Below are 21842 nucleotides of genomic sequence, written 5' to 3'. Positions count from 1 at the left end.
CAAAACACTATCCAGAGGTGGAATCTTAAATATGTGCTACTCTAGAACCTTATAATGTGGAGGTAGTGCTCCACTCTTTCCATCAGAGAGACACAGACTTTCTTGGGTAAAGGGGAGTTGGAAAAGATCCTTGGTCAGACAACCTCTTTATCAAGATTCATATTTTTATCAACAAGACTTGTTTAGGCCCACCCAAGTTCTTACAATAGGGATGTTTAAGAATGTGTCACTATTCAGCCATCTCTGGTCATCAGGGAGTGAGATAAACTTATATCTTGTTCTTTTAACTTTTTTGAGCCATGTTGAAAATGCTGTGCAAGCCTGCCAAGTATTTGCATAAGGAAAAGCAGTTCATGACAAGCCATTCAAATATATACAACCTCTTCCAGTCCCTCAACAGCCACAGCATACCATATTTATGGATTTTATCACTGATCTAGCTTGATGCAAAAGGATGTCAAGTAATAATTGATATTATCAATGCATTTTTCAAAAATAGCTCACTTTTCACTTTTCCAGTACATTCCGTCAACAATCTTAATGGTAAATGACTTATCAAGGGTATTTTTCATCTTAATGACCTTCCCAGTACTATCATCACAGAAAGAGGATTACAATTCATATTTCTTTTTTCAAAAGGTTTATGTATAGCATGTGGAACTCAACAATCATGTTTGTGTTGGTTCCATCCACTGACCAACGGATAGACTGAATGAATGGACCCATGTGTGGATAATACCTTCAAAGTGACAGTAATGTCAAACAGAATAACTAGGCTTGAATTTCTACCCTTGTCTGAGTTTGCTTATTATAACTTCACTCACTCAGCTACAAAGGATTTTTCGTAGTTACAGAAGCTTCTGACTTTCTAAGATTACTTACAAAAACAGGGAAAACAAAGTTCTAAGAATCAAACACAAACCAAATAGACATTGAAGAGTCAAGAACATCAGCACTAAAGACTTTTACCAGAGTTCAAACGAAGTGGTAAAATATTCTTAACTTCTCACCTTTTGCCTTTTCATCCTGTTTCTGACCATCTATGATTATGTTTATTTCGTCCATTTGTCATTGTAGGAAAGATAAAATCGACCATTCATTGTCTGAAATCAGGTGCTCTGAAGGACTGGAGTATACTGTTATGCTGCTTTGCGCAAACCTGAAAAGGCTAACTGCAGCTGGTCTTACCTTAAGGCTACATTCCCTGATATCTTTTGTGTATTACTTGGGGATTGCTCCTGGAACCGGCAGCGTTGTGCTGATATGTTAAAAAATGCTGAAAGACTACAGGCCTGATTTAAAATGTAGAAGTCGTTCCATCCTTCACCACTGCAATGGAATAATTTACTCCATCGCCCCGATGGAGGGGTGATTTTCAGGCATTGACAGGAACCGCTGTCAAGGCAACTCCTGCCAATGCATTGCAACTTTTCCTGATGGCTCGCCAAATTGGGAATCTCTGGGGGAAAAAAAACAATGCCCCCCTTGCAGTGGCAGGGAGGGCATTGAGCACTTTTCAGTGGCCCATACCATCAGATTTATTCTGGTGGTACCAGGCATTAAAAAAACAGCTATATTTCTGCCTGTTTAAATTAGGTCAGTGGACATATAGCCAGTTCTATAACAGCTCCTAATCTGTCGGACCTTCTAAGAAATTCAACCATGGTGGAGATACAGTAGTCTCTGCCGTTTTCAAACTATGGTCCATGTGAATGAATATCGGGCATGCAGATCATTATGCTGGCAGGGACGGAACTTCATTGCCATTGCGATGGAGTTCAGTCTCCTCCAGCATTTCAACCAGCTCCTTTGAAGCACAATACATACATCAATTGCCAGAGGGGCTTTATGTGTGTAAAACCATTCGTAACCATCTTCTAAAAAGTTCTGGTACCTTCCTTTCACCTTCCTTCCAGAATGCTCAGGAACCTTCTTTAACCTTGCAAGCCATGGTTAAGAAAACTTACTGTTGACAGCTTGCTGTTTCAGAACTGCTTCTCCTTGTGTTTTGATGCAGTTGAAGTCCTGTGCTCTACAGTTTCCTCACCTCACTCAGGAGCTTCACTTGGATTCAGGTTCTCCAGTTCGCTGAATTTTTTTCAGTCCTGAACCACCTTCTTGCTGACTACCAGTGCTAATTGTCCACTCCAGTCTACTCCTGTCCAAGCTCCATCTGCCTAATTCAAGGTATTTTTTGCCATGTGTGTTTTTTGGGATTGCTTTTCACAGACATGCACTCCTCCACATTCAATATCATGCAGAGCAAAAGTGGCTATATGATGGCATAACATATGCCTCCATCAGGCCAAGACTAGGTTGAAGAAAACTCCTCAGCATCCAGCCATTGGCAGCCCTGTGTGAATCAAATGTATTTTGGGAGATTCTGCCATAGTTTTACTCCAGCAACCTACATAGCTTAGTTCCATTTTTGGTTTGTCTCCATTTTAGAATGGTTAGTTGAGTCTTGATTTAAGAGTGCTTAGTTCATGGTAACAAAAACATGTGTGATAGTTATTTTGATTCTTAGTTTTTTAATGCTTTTCAGATTAAGCTCAGTGTGGTGTGTTGGATTTGTTAGTCCACACCTCGGCATTTCTAGTTCTGTTGATACATTCTGATAATGTATGGTTGTTTTATGTGTCTTCGACAGACAGCGTTAGTTGTCTGTTGGTCAGACTGATGGTTTTCAATACATAGACCAGGGGTGGCTTCTCCATTAGGGCGGAGGAGGGATGTCCCCCCGTGCCAGCAGCAGAAGCTGCAAAACCTTTCAGAACGAAGGGATAATAAAATATTATTATCCCTTCGTTGTGAAAGGGGTGGGGCCCTGGGGGTGACGAGCAGTGAGGGGAGTGCACTGTGCATTCTCCTCAGTGCGCATGTATGTTTGGCCGGCTGTCTCGGGCCGGCCAAACACACATGCACAGTAGGCTCTCTCCAGCCCAGCACTGTGTTGCTAAGCAGGAGAGAGCCTGCACAGGCTTTGCGCAGCATCAGGACTGGCTGCAGGGCAGGCTGGGAGCCTGAGCCTGCAGCGAGGGAGAGGAGCGAGGTATGTTTTTATTTTATTTTATTTTTGTATTTCTTTTTAGACCAGCTCCCACAACCACCCCCCACCCCGCGTGCCGCACCTGCCCCGCTCCTTATGAGTGAAGCAAGCCGCAATTGACATAGACAGTGGGCTATGGGTCAGTCCCATGCTTATGATGTTGCCAGCTCAATTGACCCCTCTTGATTTGAGGCATTCCTCTCAATTCTTGTTTGCGCAAAGCGTCGGAGGATTTGGGTCTCATAATGTTCTGATTAATTGAGCTGTATCCTTCCACAGATGACATTGTTTGCATTCAGAGCATTCATTTTTTCTTTTTCTTTAAACAGTTCATGAGAATCCATGTTTTTTCTGGGTCACTTCTCTGTATGCTGATTTGCCCTTTTTTGCCACTGCCCCTTGGCTCTTCTTGCTGCTTCCTCCATCACAGTTCATCTGTAGCTTCCTCAGTACCTCCATAGCCCATTCATTTCTATCTTTAAAGATCACAAACACCCCACTCCTCCATTGATTGGCCACTCATTCCCCAGTCCCTCTTTCACTAAACTTACTTAAACAATTTCAAGTAGGCCACCAGTGCAAGCATACATTCATGGCGGACATCAATAGATGGTTTTGAATTATTTGAACAAACCATTATAAAGACATCAAGCACATCTGCCAAGGCCATCTTTGAATGGCTATCTTTGAAAGAGTTTGTTCAAATAATACAAATGCATTTAAAGATGGCTGCCATTAATGCACCCACACCTATGGCAGCTACTTTTGATTGTATTTGTAATGGTTTAACAAGCCCATTCAAGGATGACTGCTGCGGATGCACGTGCAGCAATGGCGGCTATCTAACAATAAAAATTGCCAATATCTATTAGCTTTGCCAGTGTTAGTTTTGTAAGCCGTAAATTGTCTATCTGGCCTTGTTTTGTACTTTTTGTAGCTTCTGACTCTTTTATTGCCAGGCCTACATATACTACCATATAGTGAGGTAGCCTAATTACTGCTGCTTGAAAGGAAAACGAGCTGCACTTGAAAAAAAAATCTGAAACCTTTTGTTTCGGTATTTTTTCAGGGCAGGTAGTGGTCCCTTGGACCACTACCTTCCCTGAAAAAATAGTTTGTGGTCCATTCACAAAGGAGAAGGGGTCCCATTGGGACCCCTTCCAATTTGCGAGTGGGTTACCATCCACTTCAAGTGGATGGTAACTGCGACACCATTATATGCGGTCGCAAATGGTATTGCATACCACTACGAATCGCAAATAGGAAGGGAACACCCCTTCCTATTTGCGATTCTGAAATGCATTTTGCGAGTCGGTCCCGACTCGCAAAATGCATTTCTGCATTGGAAACACGCATTTGCGAGTCGCAAACGGCAGATTTTGCCATTTGCGACTCGCAAAGTGTTTCCTGCATCTGGCCCTTAGAGTTTAGAAGCAGTAGTTATTGCTACATCTCTGAATTTGTAGATACCTGTACTAGCGTGTGACTTGGAAGCTATTTTTCACAATGTGTCTTTTTTTATAGACTGGCTTACATTTGAACGGCACAAATGTAGTGAAATGCAATTGGTGATAACAAATGTTCTACTATTCTATGCTCCTGCAAGTCTCCCGATAAAAATGGTACCTCACTTCTGTAGGTAGGCCTAGTGCCTCGACAGGGAATGGCCCAAAATGCAACATGGACGCAGCTACTTTTTTGAACCCAAAACTGGCACTCTTTTTCCAATGTGGGCAGCTCTAGAATGTGGACCCTAGCTCAGTTAGCACCTAGGAATACCTAGACAACCTGTTCATTTTTGAAAACTAAACACCTAGTGGTATCCAGGGTGGGATGACTTGCATGGCTCTCACTACATTTTTGTTACCCAGCATCCCTTGCAAATCTCAAACTATGACAAAAATAATCCATGGAGAGCCACAAACTTCCTTCCACCTGGCATTACTCCAAAGTCTCTCAATAAAAATGGTACCTCACTTGTGTGGGTAGACCTAGTGCCCTTGACAGGAAACGACCCACAGTGCAACATGGACGCAGCACATTTTCCCAATGAAAACTGACTTTTCATATGAGGGTAGCTTTACGTTTTAGACCCTAGCTCAGCCGTCAACTAAACAAACTTCGCAAACCTGTACACTTTTGAAAACTAGACACTTAGGGGTATCTAGGATGGGCTGACTTGCATGGCTTTCACCACAGATTTTTTTTTCACCCAGAAGCCCTTGCAAACCTCAAGCTTTGACCCATTTTTCTCACATTTCTGTGATGGAAAGTTCTTGAATCTGTAGGGAAAATAGTACTTCACTTGTGTGGGTAGGCATAGGGCCCGTAACAGGAAACAGCCCAAAACGCAACATGGAGTCAGTGCATTTTTCCAACGAAAACATACCCTCTTTTTCCAAGGTGGGTAGCTCTGGATTTTGGTCCATCCCTCAGCCAGCACCTATGGAAACCTAGCCACCTGTACACTTTCGAAAACTAGACACCTAGGAGAATACAGGATGGCGTGACTTGCGTGGATGTCATTAGGATTTTTTTTTTTTTTAAACCAAAATATCCTGCAAACCTCTAAGGCCGCCTAAAATCACGCATTTTCCTTACATTTAATTTTTGTGATGGACACTTCTGGAATAGCAGGAACCCTCAAAATTCCTACCACCCAGCATAGCCCCACCTGTGCCAATAAATTCTGCTGCCCCACTTGAATAGCTGGGCCTGGTGCTGTGACACGAATAGATCAAACCAAGGACAAAGGGAGCCCTTGCATGAACACTTTTATTGACCATGGTTGAATCTGTTCCTCTGATGGCACTAGGCCCAATTAGGTATGTTTACAATTTTTAAATGGTCTGATTTTGCATTCCTCACTTATATCTGCAAGTATCATACGCTCACCTTCTCTCCACACCACTGCTACAGTATATGGGTGTCAGCAGAGACTTGAACGTCATGAAACTGTCAGAGAGAGCAATGAAATCTCATATGCCTAAGGCAGGTCTTGTGACGTGGGGGTCAGACATTCTTGGCAAACTATATCAAGTTCCACAACGCTGTCTCAACCACTGCCTGGTGCATATGAACCAAATATTTTCTACAGGTAATAAGGTCTAGTCTGCCAAAATTTGGAGTTCAGATTCTACAAAATAGTTCCTAATGTCTGGGATCTCTTATCACGCTTGTGTTTAAGTGGCTTCACATTTTCTTTAATAGCCCCACCATAGGAAAATCAAAAAGAACTTCTGTAGGGTCTTGCAGGTTGTACTCGCCATCCTTTTCTAAAACGCCTGAGATATGTAAATCAGTCTCTGTAGACTTATCATTGTTTTGCCTAAAGATTATATATATAACTTGTGCCATTTATATAGGTGCCTTTATGTGCTCTCACTAGTCTCTCTCACTAGTCTGTATTATGGGCTGTTTTAGGGACTCCTACATTTTTCAGCGGACGGTTATGGTATCAGATGCTTTTACCTATATTTGAATTGCTTTTACTTTAAGCTTTTGAAAAGGCCCTTTTGTTTAGCCAAACGTTGTAGATTTACAGCCTCAGGATACCCTCTTCTATGATAACGGTCACGCTGTATAAAAAAAAATTATAAAAGGGATACAGTACCCCCTGCTGTACATTATAAGGATATTGCAAGTCACCAACGAGTTTGATAACCATATAAATAAATGAGGCCAAAGGACAAGTCTGAAGTGACTTGCAACATCTCTATAATGTACACCAGGGGTACTTTATATCTTATAATATATGGTCTCATCACCACCTTTCCCACACACCACTTAAAACCTTGATAAGCAGCTATTTCATATTAAAGATAAACCATGTTTGCAAACATTAAGATTCAAAATAAAACATCTAGTGCTACATTAAACACATCAGCAACCTGTTAAATACTTGTTGCAAACAGATATTAGGAACAGTTCAATTCAAGTCATGAAATAAAAAGCTGCAGTAGCTCAGAACATGTGGAAACATGATAAAAGATTCTAGCTTTTCTCTATGTAAGGAGTGCAAAAATAAACATATTTCTCTCCTTCTCATTGTAAGCTGTTAAATAGAGCAGAAGAAAGAAAAGCAATTTTCTCTTTGTTGTTTTGAACACCTGCTTCAATTGTGCTCTGTGACCTGCCTTTCACCGTGGCTGCTGGCTTTAGCTGCAAGCATTGGGACATCAGAACTTGACTGTAATAGCATTATAATAGTCGAGTTCTGAAGTCTTTTCTTTATACTCAGTGTGTGACATAAGTCACTAAATATAAAGAAATTAGAGAGTGTTGTTTATAAAGGCATTACAGAATCCCAGGTATTATAATAGGAATAGTGACAATAACACGGTAACCAGTAGGTGGTTTTTCATGTTTTGAACCTGACTTAAACTTAACTTATTTTTGTCCCTATGATATCACTAAGTAGTTTTGGAGTTTTTTACACTTGAGTTGGTAAGGGAAATATGTTTGTACCTGCAAGACACTCACTTGCCTATGAGAAATAGACTGGGCTACAATATGTGAAATACTGTACTTTGCTTATGATTTTACTAAAATTATATGTATAATATTCGTGAATAAAGGGGCTTTCAGCCACCTCTCTTTATCCATTGGTCTGTTCTTGTGCTGTTCACATTTGGCTCATCCCACTAAAGCATACAGTCCCGGGCAGTCAGTCAGCCTATTTCAGCCACTGGCTAATTTCACTTAGAGGGACTGCATTTGGCTCTTTCACAAGGCGCACATCCGTACACAAGGTAGTTTCCTTCAGTGCCAGTGTTTTTCTTTCTACTTTATTATTATATTACTTTAGTGTTGCCTTTCTTTATAGAGACTGGTGTCATAGCAGGATGATTTCTGCCAAATGAGAGCCCAGGGCACATTTCAGCATCTCAGTGCCGTCTGTGAATGCTGTTGTAAATTCCTTTTGTGGTGGCCTATCTAACTGTTGCTTTTTCACACCAAACCAGCAGCATCATGAACTCTGAATATAAGCTCATGAAGATGCTCTGTCTTTGCATCCCCGGCTGCAGATCGTTCCTTCTATCTGTTCTTTCTTTATTTCTTTGCTTCTTGTATCTCTTTGCTTCTTTATTCCCTACTTTCCTCTTTCTTTCTTACCTTTTTTCTTACTTGCCTTCCTCTTTCCTCCTTCCGTTCTTGGCCTTCTTTCCTTTTTTCTTTCCTTCTTTCCTTTTTTCTTTCCTTCTTTCCTTTTTTCTTTCCTTCTTTCCTTTTTTATTTCCTTTGTTTTATTGTTCTTTGTTTCCTGTGTTCCCCATTCTTTTTAGCGTCTCATCCTTATTCTTTCTTGCTTCCTTTTCTTTCTTTCCTCTCTTCCCTGTTTCTTGCCTTCCTTAATTCCTTCCCTTCTGTCTCTTTCCTCTTTCTTTCCTCTCTCCTTTCTTTCTTTTTCTTTCCCTTTTCTGTCTTTCTTACCCTCCTTTTATCCTTTCTTTTTCTTTCCCTTTTCTTGCCTTCCTATATCTTTTCTTGCGTTCTTTCCTTCCTCTCTCTCATTTCCTCTTTATTTAATTCTTCCTTTTTGATTTCTTTATTACCTTCCATTTTCCTTCCTCTCTGCAACCCTTTGTCTTTCCTTTTTCCCCTTCTTTATTTGCTTCCTTCTTCTTCCTTTCCTTCTTTCCTTTCTTGCCCTGTTCTTTCTTGCCTTCCTCTTCCTTTCTTTGCTTCTTTTGCTCTTCTTTTGTTCATTGCTTCTTTCTTTTCTTATTTCCTTCTTTCTTTCAATCATTCCACTTTCATTCCTTTTTTGTTCTTTCTTCCATTATTTCTTTCTTCACCTTTTTTCTTGCCTTCCTCTTTCCTGCTTTCTTTACTTTCCTTCCTCCTTTCTTTCTTTCATTCCTCTTGCTTTGCTTCTTTCATTCCAGTTTCTTCCTTTATCTATCCTCTTTATTTTTCATTATTTTTCATTATTTTCTTTTTCCTTTTTTCTTTTTTGACTTCCTCTCTTCTTTCTTTCTTTCTTTCTTTCTTTCTTTCTTTCTTTCTTTCTTTCTTTCTTTCTTTCTCTTTTTTTCTTTCTTTCTTTCTTTCTTTCTTTCTTTCTTTCTTTCTTTCTTTTTCACATTCTTTCCTTCCTCTTTCATTCTTTTTTCTGTTTTTCTTTTTACCTTTCTCTTTCTTTCCTTTATTTTTCTTGCCTTCCTCTCTTCTTTCTTCTCTTTCATGATTTCTAGCTTTCCTCTTTTTCCCCTGCCTTTCCTGTCTTGCTTTTTTATTTATTTCCTTCTTTCCTTTGTTGGCTTCTTCTGTCTTGCTTCCTCTTTTTTGATTTTGTTTTGCTTTGTTTCCTCATTCTTTCCTTCTTGCATTCCTCTTTTTTTCTTGCCTTTCTTTTCCTTTTATTCTTTCATTTTTTCTTTCATTTTTTCCTTCATTTTGTCTTTCATTTTGTCTTTCATTCTTTCCTTCTCGTCTTCTTTTCCAGAGGCAAGATGCTGGCAGCTAGTGGCAGACCGATTGGCTTTTTTTTAAAGTCTGTGTTCGCCAACACCTTTTAATTTTACTAAAATTCTGCATATAACATTGTTACTGGCGTGGGTTTTCAGTCAAACTTCGTCCGTTAGTCTGTGGTTGGATCATTCACATTTTTCTTCCACCTGCTCCAGCATGCATCAAGGAACAATGTGTCAGCCCAACTCAGCCATTGTTAGGGTAGAACGCCATGAGTTATTGCTAGCTGCCATTTAACAAGGAGCACACCAACACACAAAGAAGTTCCTTTCAGTTTGACGTAGTAGAATGTCAATGTGTGCTTTTTTTAAGATCTAAACATTTTTTTTCTTTAGCCAATGCTTTACTTTAAATTGATGAGGGTCTGACAGATGCGAACAATAAAATACTGCAAAACCCATAACAAAAAAACAATTGTCAAAAGGCTGGTTGCTAACACCAGACCTATTGGCTTTGCCAGTGCTTATTTCAACTGCTGTGCTTCCTCCAAGAACGAGCTGCTACCAGACCTATGCACAAGGCTGTCCAAACAGAACATGTGTATACCAGTGTGCTACCTGAATGCTAAGGTCTTGATATACTATAATTCAGAATCTTTGTATTGGGCATTTTACGAATTTCAAAAAGGTATTGAATTTTGCAAGAATATAGCTAATACAGCAAGGTAATTTAGGAACAAATAGTAGTGGTGAGTGACTATTAAATATTTTACTTTCTGCGTTACCTTAGGCGTTCGAGGATATATACATCGAGCAGAGACAGGTTATAAAAACTATCCTGGAGTATGCTGACAAAGTCTTCACCTACGTTTTTGTCATTGAAATGCTGCTAAAATGGACAGCATATGGATTCAAGATCTACTTTACCAATGCTTGGTGCTGGCTTGACTTCCTCATAGTGGATGTAAGTACATCTCTGTTTACATTTGTTTGCTTAACTCAGGAATAGGCTTAGGCGATATGTGCTAGTGTGATTTGTGTCCTCATGTAAGCCTTTCCAAACTTTTCTTGTTGAGATCATTGCCTAAATCCTCTTCCCAAGCTATGAATCTCCTAATGGTTTTTAGGAGTTTCAGGTTTCAGTACAGATATTTTTCATAAAAGCGGTTCAAAAGACACATTGAATGTGTGGAAATACTACAGAAAGAAGGAAAATGACAGTTGGGAGTGAAAGGCTTCAAGAACAAGGCGAGATGGAGGCTTGGCTGGTGTTAAGCGTTGTGTGTGTCAGTAACACTTGCCAATTAATAAGGCATGTTGCAATAGGATGTTATATTTTTCTGTAGTTTTCTCAGAACTGGGACTTTCATAGCTTCACTTGCCAAAATCCCTATCACAATTTGTGAAAGAATAAGTGCTGGAGCCCAAAATATTTTTTCTCAGATGCCCATAGCCAGGACTGCTGATTGTCAGGTTTGCTGAATACTAAGGTTGTCTATTCTTGATTCCACCCCGTGCCTCTTCAATCCATCTTCCTACACTTGCTAATACTTTTGGTTCATTGATATATTGAAATGTTTCTTCTGTAAATGCATCTTCTGGGTTTTTCATTGCCTCCATCTTTTTCAGGTTTCACTTATCAGTTTAACAGCAAACTGGTTGGGCTACTCTGAACTTGGACCCATCAAGTCATTGAGGACACTGAGGGCCCTTAGGCCATTAAGAGCTCTGTCAAGATTTGAAGGCATGAGGGTAAGTTTGTCATACGTTATCTGATGACACATAAAGTGATAGGCAAAACACTATGGCTTCCCAAATTATTGCAGCCAATGTCCTTGGTGTCCTTTAGCCAAACAGAGGGCCATTTTACGGATTACAAAGGGTAGGGCTGCATGCAAGGTGTTTCATGTGGGGTTTTATTATTGCAGAAAGAAGGGTAATTATCTAGATTAATTTGTAGGTAAATATTTTGAATGTTGACATATGGTATTGAAAACGCTTGTCACGTTCTGGGGTTAGGGCCAGAATTAAGTGCATCCATCCGATATTGGACAGGTGGGAACTTGATCACGATACCAGACAGGTATCCCTTGCCCCTCCTGTTTACTGTGGAATAGACCTGAAACGAAAACTGCAAGCAGTAGCATAAAAACTGCACACAGACACATGTTGTATCCCTATGCACAAATAATTAAGTGCTGTACTCATCAGAACTAGAGAGGGCTGACTTCAGTTGTGCATAGGGATAGTGATCTACCAGATCTGTGAATGGTCTAGTAACCTATGGCTATGAAATATTCAGGTGGCTCACACTGAAAAGGTGACTGTATCCCGTAACATAGCAGGACAGAAGTCAATTATGTTCTGAACGAATTTGTCATTATCATTGATAAGCCAAGTTGCATAGGTCAAGATGGAGGCGCTTACTTGCTGCCTAGGTTCCAGTGAGCAATGTCCGATTTCTTGTACAATATCGCATGTTTACTTTGATGATGAGGATCATCTCACGTTTGAGAATTAAACTAAGCTACCCATATAAAGAGGGTGGACTACTTACAGCAGATTTCGAATATTATTACTTAGTGTACAAACATCAGCATCTACTCCAGCGACCAAGACCTTTAATATGAGAAGGAGCAAGCTTAGGATAATATCTTATACTGTTTAGTTGTCGAAGTACATCATCATATTGTTCTGGGTTAAGCATGACAATTCCTCCCCCCTTATCTGTGGGTTACTTATAATGTTTGGATTAGTTGGGTTTGTTCCAGCCATTTCTTTTTGCACACCTTTTGGAGTGATAAGATCAGACCCCTCAAATGAACAGACTTGTAAATATATATGCATTATTGAATTAAAGTAGGCCCTTATCGTCTGTAAATGAAGCTGAGCCTGAGTGGTCCAGACCTGGTCATGCAGACAAAATAGGAGTTGAATCTAGGAAAGCAAAGACAAGAAAATGAAGAGTGGATGACGTTCCTCTTCAATAATTTGGTAACAAGCAGTACTAGATTTTGCTACATCCAATATAATGTCTTACATAGAACATTCCTCCCTATAATTTACCTAACAAAATGGGGGAGGGGCTCTCCTCAGTGCTCTACGCATTATGCTGGTTTTGTCCGCATGGTATGGCAATCCCAGTAGCACACAATTACTTTGATAGGACTGCCGTCAGAAGGGCAGTTGACCTGTCATTAATGCATTGTAAATTGCAACTGCCTCTAATGCGAAATACCAACTAGTGGCTTTACCTTTTGTCTTAATGATGAGACCAATAACCATGGATTGGTTGAGGAACAAGACCCTTCTTATGAAGGCTGGATGGATGCCCTAATGTGGAGGACCTTTGTATGAGGAAGGTGCTAACTGGATAAAGAGCTTGAAGAGGTGATGTTGTGGAATAAGGTGTATTCTAGATTGTGTAATAGGGAGTCTGATCAAGAAGAAACTGATTGAGGTGACTAGGGACGTGGAGTTTAGTTGGAGAAAAACAAAGTCCAAGTAACAGCAGTCTGTAATGCTGTCCCACCTGGGACTTGTTCAACTTCTTTTTGCCAATTCTTTCCTTTCTATGTGTTTTTTTTACAAATCAATAACTTGTTTTGTCACCTGTGTAAAAACCTTGGGAAAGGCAAGCAGTCAGTTTAACAAAATAATCACAAAAATACTGGTAAACTGTTTTATAACGTTTTTGAGATATATATATATATATATATATATATGTATAAAACCTACTGGCTGTCACCACTAGGTGTTTATAGTTAGGACCATGGTTCCATAAAAAAACCTTTTTTGGACTTGCCTATAGCTTTGGCACCATTTGACGAATCTTAACAACATTTTCCAAATTAAGTGTTTCAGTGATTCTTGTTGTGCATGGAAAGTTTTGGGGTGATCTGTCAAGAGGGGCCCAGAAAAGGGGGGTCAAAAAAGTTGTGTTTCCCATGTTAATTTTCATAGGACAGATATACACAACTACAGCACAAACCACTGGACGGAATACCACCAAATTTGGCAGAAAGCTAGCTTTCGGGACACAGATTGTGCTTTTGCTTATTTGATTTAAATCCGTTCAGTAGATTTTGAGAAAGTAAAGGGAAAATAAATTTGCATATCTAGGGACGCAGATCCTTCGCAATGATTGGAAAGCCACAGCTCTGATTGGCTGCCAACACTTCAAACCAGGAAGTGTTGGCAGCCATCCTGTGACTTGGCTTGAGCTGAGTGAAAATAAAAAGTAGAGGGGCCAGAGTACGGACACCCTGACCCCTTGGCTCTGGTGCTGGGGTGCCAAAGGGACTCCACCAGAGCAAAAAGCATGGTTTTAAAAACAATTGCTGCAAAATCGCAACGTTGTCGCAGATTTGCAGGAAAATATTTTAAAAAACAAGTGCAGGCTCCCACGCTTGATTTTTAATGATCCCCCAGGTGAGCCAGGTTTCGGGTCATTGTTCTTTTTTTTTTTAATGTGGGCGCCCTCCCGGCCTACCTCAGCCCTGTGGACCGTCACCTCCCCAGGTCTATGATATGGTTTAATTCTATGCAGGGGGTTGTGTGCCTCCCCCCAAGCCCTGGGGGCAGCCACCTCCCTGGGGATATAATATAATTTAATTCTATATGGGGGACTGTGCGCCCCCCTCAGCCCCAGGGACCTCCATGACATAACTGAAATACTATGCTTCCCTGGGGCAAAGTGTAAAAATGGATAGGGGGTCTATTTCGGAACCCCTACAGCCCTGGGTGTCACCACCTCCCTGAGGCTATGCATGTTGGAGAGGGGCCATGCAGCCCTCCACAAGGAGCCACTGATTGCCCTGGGCACTGCCACCCCCCAGGGCCGACTCCTGCTATGTCCCAGGGTGCCCACCCCCAGGACATAGCTGTTTGCTGTGGCTTGGCTGTAGCTTTGAAGCTGCCACCAAGCCACAGCAAACACTCTGATTTGATGAAAGGAGAGTTGTCAAACAGCTTTCCCTTCATCAGAGCAGAGGTCTTCTCTGTCTGCCTGCCTGCAAAGATGCAGGCCAGGAGACAGAGAAAACAATTACTCTCACATAGAGGGAGCAGATGTAAGAGCAGTGCTGTCTCCCACAGGAGGAGGGAAGTCAGCTGTGACCATGGGGCCTTCAGGCTCCCCCTATGTCCCCAACACTGTCCCTGGTTGTCCTGGGGGGCACCCAGGTCATATTGCCGGACCCTGGGTGATGGGGTCCCCTGGGCCAAGATCAGCCCTGGGGAGGTGGGAGGACATGCAGCCCTCTCCTCCCAAAAAAATAAATAATTAGGCCGTGCCCCAGAGGATGGGGTCCATGGGGCCAAGATCAGTCTGGGGGAGGGGGCCGCGCAGCCCCCCTCCCCTAAAAAAAATATTAAATGTTTAGGTGGGGTCCCGGGGAATGGGATCTCTGGGGCCGAGATCGTCTTGTGGGGGAGCGGCCCACCTCCCCTCCAAAAAACTAAATATTTAGACCAAGCCCTGGGCATTGGGGTCCCCGGGGCAGAAATTGTGCAGTGGAGAGTGGCCATGCGGGGTTGGGTGACTATAGGGTTTGGGTGCAGGGCCTGACCGTCAAAGTCCATGCATGTTGGTGGCTGGATTAATGCATAGTAATGAAAATTACTTTACGTTAAAAAAACATAGAAATTCACTGAAAAAAACAAAGGCTACAGGGATGTTATAGTTAAGAAATAGAATTTAAAAAACCTTAGAAATTCACTGAAAAAAACAAAGGTTACAGGGACATTATAGTTAGGTTCTGAATTTAGTTGTACAAAACCATAGAAATTCAGCAGTTATAGTTAGCGTTCTTTCAATTAACTATAACTCGTGCCCTAAGGTAATTATAATGTGTGCCCTCCCCATGCATTGCTAATTAGACCATACATTACAGCACTCATTACAACTGCTATAACATCATTAAAAATATAAATGAAACAATATCACTCAAATTATTGAGGAAGATTTGGACACCCACCTTTGAGATAGAAGCAAATGATTTAATTAGAAGAAGGTAATACAAAAAGTAGGCGATTCCCCTCACCTTATCTTAAGCAGAAGTTTCAGTAGGCAAAGTTTTTATTGCACAAATGGTTTTAGTGAATAGCACTTGAGTTTGAGCACTTCCTAGGCTTAGAGGCATACAAGGTATTAGGTTAGTATGAAGATCATCTGACATATATTTGAGGTTAGGATTTGCCCCCCAGGGCCATGATTGCACTTTACAATGGTTTTAATTGCACAGTATTAGCTATAAGCATTAATGTGAGTATGAGCACAGGCAATTGAATAAGATGTTGGCAAAAAATATTGATTAGAACGAGTGTATTAATAATTTTAAGATTTGAAGATCAATTTAGGCATATTTGAGGTCTGAAATTGCCATTTGGGCATTATTGTGCATTATTATGGTTTCAAATACAGCAATGTTAGCTAGGTCGACTTGGGCTTGTATGTTAATCATTTTAACAAAATATATTGTTATGCACTTGGTTTTAGTAAATCAGAAGAGAGATGGTATGCATAAGTAACAGAATGTAACATATAACGCAAGCACAGCTTAGTGAAAATATGCCCACATGGACTAAATTATTTTAATGAATGTTGCACTTTTTATTGAGAATAGCTGAGAAGACTATTGTCAGACCTGACCATCAATAATGCTATTCCGGAATGTGAAAATGTGGCCAGAACATATAGGCACTCATTTCGACTTTGCCACCTGCCAAAGACCCGCGTCGAGATGACCGCCTATTCGGCCATCCCTCTGCGGTACCTATTACAAGATTCCCGCTGGGCCAGCGGGTGGAAACAGCGTTTCTGTCCATCAGCCCAGAGGAAAACACACCACAACATTGACAGCACCCGTCACGCTTTTCACTGCCCGTAAATCGGGCAGTGAAAAGCACTACAGGGCTATCCATGGGGTCCCTTGACACCCCCTTTTCACCAGCATTTGCATGGTGGTGGGACCGCCATGCAAAGGCTGGCGGCAAGGGTACTCGTAATCCGGATTGAGACCGCCGGCAATGGTCCGAGCGCCACCGCGATTCTGGCAGGCCATGGACCTCCAGACTTGTAATGAGGCCCATAGTCTACTCTGTATGTTTATGTTGATGCACTTTAAAATGAGAAATTGAAGATGGCACCTCTGTTTTACAAGCAAGGCTGCAGGGCACACAAACACTTTAATAAAACTACACTACAAGCACCATGGAGTGTAATGCTTCACGAGGAGCTGAGAGTGAATTGTGGCCGAGAGTGCTGACTCCACTCTCAGACGACACGCCCTTCAATAAGGTGCACAGCACTGGCCAGCAAACCAAGGAAATTATATTAACGTGTGTGCTAAAAAAAATAGAAATTCACTGAAAAAAAAAACCAAAGGTTACAGAGACGTTATGGTTAGGTTGTGAATTTACTCACGCAAAACAATAAATATTCAGCAGTTATAATTATGGTTAACTCAAGTATCTATAATTTACGCACCCTAATGTAAGTATAACTTGCACCCTCACCGTGCACAACTAATTACTCTACATATTACATCATTGATGACTCCTTCTATGGCATCATTGATATTAACACTGCAACATTTGCAATAAAACTATTGATGAGAAAACTGTGTATGGCGGGGGTGCCAGTTATAGTTACCTTAGGGCATGAGTTTTACACAGAAAGCAGTACAAACAAGGAAGGACAATCACGGGGGATGTATGTTCACACGTAGAAAGACAGAGGAAGGCACATTTACAGGAGAAGGGGTCACATCCAGTAGAAGACTGAACACAATAGAATTGAGGAAGGTTACACAAAAGTCTAAAAGTGCCAGGACTGAGATGGGCATGTGCACACATATAGATATATTCTGTCATACCTATCTTTTTGATGACAGTTGACTTCCATGAACTGTGCGGTCACTATTCCAGTTAATTTGGATAGTTTTGAAAGCTCTAGAGAGAACACACAGACACAGAATAACATAATCGCACCCTGGGTCCTCGGTATAGGTTTTCATACCCGGTCGGAGTACACTTGCCAGTGAGGAAAGCTTACGAATGGAAACAACAGCCATACGAATATTGATAAGAAGGGGGTATATAGTGACCTCTCTATGTTTAAAGTTACCTCTTTCTAAAATGAAGAGATCAGGTCAGTTTCTAGCTATATATTTTGGTTATATATTTGTTTGTTTAGGTATATATGTTGTTAAATATTAAGCATGGACAAGGCTGTGGCAAACCGGAGCACATTACTAGTAGCAGCAGGCTAAAAACAAAATCAAAGGGATAGTGGCTAGCATAAACAGGAACATCAAACTATAATTATCACCACGGAAGGTCAGCTTATGACAATGTGATCTGGAAAATGTCTTCGGTCTTGACCAGGTAGTTTCTCAAGGCCGTAACTCTATTAGCGTGTTGTAATAAATAATATGAATTCAATTAAATATAAATATTCAACTGTAAAATAGCAAAAAATGTGTTGAACTCCGGCTTCGTAAGGCGTAGCCCATGCTTTCTGCTTGGGTGTGTAACGTGCACTTTTTATACACATTGTTTTCATTTCTTTCCACATTCTCACCAGGATATATTTCCTTTGTAGGTGGTGGTCAATGCTCTCCTCGGGGCCATTCCCTCTATTATGAACGTCCTGCTGGTCTGTCTTATCTTCTGGCTGATATTTAGCATCATGGGTGTGAACTTGTTTGCGGGGAAGTTCTATAAATGTATCAACACCACAACCTCAGAGCTCTTTCCATTAAACGTGGTGAATAATAAATCAGATTGTTTGGCCCTCAATTTTACTGAGGAAGTCCGATGGGTCAACGTGAAAGTAAACTTCGACAATGTTGGCTTAGGATACCTTTCTCTGCTGCAGGTGGTAAGTATATTAACTATTTCCTTGACACATTGCTAACTTATTTACCAGTCCTCATCTTTCTCTGGTAGTCATGGGTAGAGTAAGCAACCATTGCTTGAGCTGACTTAGTAAAACGTTCATATTTAGATTCTGTTTGTAGTTAGGTAACACATATCACTGCTGCTGTTTTTAATCGGTGAAGCCTTAGCAGATATTCGTGGGTTGCATTGTGGACAGTGCACTCGTATAGAAGAGTTCAATATTGTGTTAAGATAATATATTTTAACAGTTAATTAGAACTGACACCTTCTTTTACCTGGATACTTTTCTGTGCTTAAAAGCTTCTGTGATGTACTGCTCTGGCATATGGTAGATTAATCTGAATAACTACATTGGGTGTATGCAATATACCTGTGTAAAGATTATCCTCCATGTTGTAGCAAAATGTAAAAAATAAATTCTCTTCCGGTTGTGCTACAGCTAACTTTCTTTCATACACATCATTGTAACAAATACTGTAAACATATGCTTCAAAGAGTTCTTAAACATATGCTTAAAAAGTGTTTTTGGGTCTGCACCTTGGATATGGTTGGATGACTTGATTGTCTGTTACAGCTCCCTGCTCCTGATTAAATATCTTTCGTCACCATTCTACTGTTTGTCCACCTCTGCTCAGCATTTTGGTTTCGCTATGTTTTGAATGAATGAGTTGTAGTCTTCCACAACTGACATCAGGGAACTATTATTTTTACAGGTTTCTATGGAATTTCACTTTTGACACTCAACTGGAATGTATGGCCCATCCCTTGCCCCTTCCCTCTATTCTGTGTCCCCCATGTCGCCTTGTAGCTATCTCCACCCACCTCGGATATCTTTGCAACTCAAGACTGAATACTGATGCTCTCACACCCCTCCGTGTTTTCTACTATGTCCAGTCTCCATGGTGGTTCCTGGACACAATTTGTGTGGCTTGCTACCATTTGCCTCCCACCACATGCTACTAATGAGTTTGCTATTATTTACTGCAAAAGCACCGGTCAAAACGATTGCAGCATCGAAAGGCAATGTGACACTAACTTGTAATGGTAGAATAATAATGTATCTCTCTTGGGGCAGTTTCAAAATGTAGTCTTTTTTTTAAATTTTTTTTTTTTTTCAAGCAGATATATGAACTATAGATCTGAATCAGAGCATATATCTGAGTGATTGTGTACACTGATATCAACATCACAATCAATCAATACATTTGTAGAGTGCACTACCCACCCGTGAGGGTCTCAAGGCCCAGAGAGAGGTGTGCTGCTATTGCTTGAATAGCCAAGTTTTGAGGCGCTTCCTGAAAGTCAGCTGGTCTTTGGTCTGTCGTAGGAGCAATGGAAAGGTGTCCCAGGTCTTGGCGGCGAGGTGGGAGGTGCAGTGGTATACTACAATTGTGTACTATTATAGTTAATTGTTCTGGAGTTTGCAAAAGAGTTTTGAAGTTTGTGACTGTGTGCCCGGTATGGGGTCCAGACAGGGAGGTGACCATTGTATGTCTTTCTGGAGGGTAACGCTCATTTATAGGAGGGTCCAGGAGGGTTCCAAATAACATCACATTGCCTCGTAATGCAGTTAAACTGCGTCTAGATGCAACGTAACGCCATCTCTTATTTATATAAAAATGAAGTATAGAAAGTATATCATTTCAAGATGGCTGCATGTGTCAGTTCTTTTACTTTAAAAAAGCATTGGTAAAGGCAATAGAAAAAGCAACTGCTTGCAACCCTAAACGCATTATCCAAGCCACTTACACGAGCCAGGTAAGTCAGCTTTGCGAGTGATGGTTGGGTAATGTTTTTACCTCATTTTCTAAAAAAAAAAAAAAAGCTAAGTGCAAGAAAGCAGTCAATTGACCTATTTATTCCCAAACTGAAGTCTAATTTGCTGTCTCCCCCACCTGTCTCCCCCACCAGCGCTGCATGATTAAGCAGTCCCTCCTGTGGCCTTTCAAATACGTTGGATTTCAGACAGGTTTTGTCTCTGCCTTAATTAAACCTCTCTATGCCCTGCCTTCCATCACTACTGTCAAATCCACACTATTAAGTACATCAGTGTCCACACAATAAAATTAATAAAACAGCAACAATAAAGCGAGCAATAAAAATGCATCTCCCTCATTAAAGTTATGGGCACTGGACACAATATGGTAAAGTCTAGGCACACTGGGTATATCAAGAATGCAACTAAGACTTCAGGTCGCGCCCCTTAACCTCAGTCCAAGGGACATTATTTTCAGATAAATAAACTCAATCTCTGTGCAAACAGAAAGTCCCAACACACTGAATCCTTGTTTCATAAATTAAAAATTGATTTTGCATTCTCAGAAGCTCATAAAATTGCCTGTTACAGAACAATCATTGCTACACGGAGCTTCCTTTGCTGAAACGTAGGGCCTTTTCTTTGTATTGCTCTAAAATCACTACATAGGCCCTCATTATGACAGTGGCAGTAAAAAACGCCTACCGCCACACCGACGGCCCCCAAAAGACCGTCGCCGTAGCTACCAGCTGTCCGCCATATTATGACCGTAGCTGGAATACCATCAGAAGGATGGCGGAATTCCGTCTACGGTCATGGCGGACCCATGATACGGCCTGGCGGTATTCTGCTGGTGGACGGTGCTGCTGGCAACAGCGCACCATCCCGTCTCCTGCCGAGGACCCCCTGACTACAGGTAAGTCGGGTGCTACAACAGGGGAGGGGGTGTTGTGTGTGTGTGTGTGGGGGTGTGTGTGTGTATGTTTGTGTATGCATGAATGCGGGTGTGCGTTGCGTGTGGCATGGGTGTGTATGTGTGAGTGCGTGTATGTTGTGTTGTGTGGATGCATGTGTGCTTGTTTGTATGTCAGTGTGTTTGGATGTGTGTGTGAATGGATGAATGCATGTGTGGGTGCATGTGGGTATAAGTGTGTGTATGAGTGTGGGTGATGGTGCATGAAGGTGCATGTATGTTGGGGGGTGGGTCTGGAGAATGGGGGTGGGGGGACATCTGAGGAGGGGGAGGAGGGTGGGGAAGACTTCTATCAGTGACAGGGAAGGAATTCCATGTCACTGATAGTGCTTACCGCCATGGTTTTCGTGCTGGTAAGGAGGCCATGAAAACCATGGCAGTAGATGGGGTCATAATCCCGCGGGCGGGCTAGTGACGGCTGCCAGGCTGGAGACTGAGGTCTCCAGCCTGGCGGCTGTTACCGCCATGGCGGACGGAGTGGTAGATTGGCGGTTTAGCGAGAGCCAAACCGCCAATGTCATATTAAGGGGAAAAGTACCTCCAGCCTGTTGGCAGTACTTTTCTCCATAATACCGCCGTCCGCCAGGGTCATAATGAGGGCAATAGTGATTTAAACACAGTTTGTTCCTTCACTGAAGACCAGTGAAGCTCAGCCAGTGCTCGAGAGGGAAAAAAAGGGACTTGGGACATTCAGAGCAACCTTAGTGGCCACTGCTTGAACTTTATAGTTTATTTAAGTAGGAAATT

General features: G+C 41.5%; 1 protein-coding gene across 1 annotated transcript in view; it reads left to right on the top strand.

The window, feature by feature from the left end:
• Positions 1 to 21842, top strand: part of SCN4A (sodium voltage-gated channel alpha subunit 4) — a 1135018-nt gene that overhangs the window by 880728 nt on the left and 232448 nt on the right. The window contains exons 20-22 of the mRNA XM_069238085.1: positions 10253 to 10426; positions 11092 to 11214; positions 18068 to 18346. Of these exons, the coding sequence (XP_069094186.1) occupies positions 10253 to 10426; positions 11092 to 11214; positions 18068 to 18346 (576 nt within the window). The remainder of the gene's footprint in view (positions 1 to 10252; positions 10427 to 11091; positions 11215 to 18067; positions 18347 to 21842) is intronic.

The sequence above is a fragment of the Pleurodeles waltl genome, chromosome 6 (genome assembly GCF_031143425.1).
Source record: "Pleurodeles waltl isolate 20211129_DDA chromosome 6, aPleWal1.hap1.20221129, whole genome shotgun sequence".
NCBI classification, from domain to species: Eukaryota; Metazoa; Chordata; class Amphibia; order Caudata; family Salamandridae; genus Pleurodeles; species Pleurodeles waltl.
Note: the sequence above shows the minus strand (reverse complement) of the source record. Positions and strands in the feature narration are given on the sequence as shown.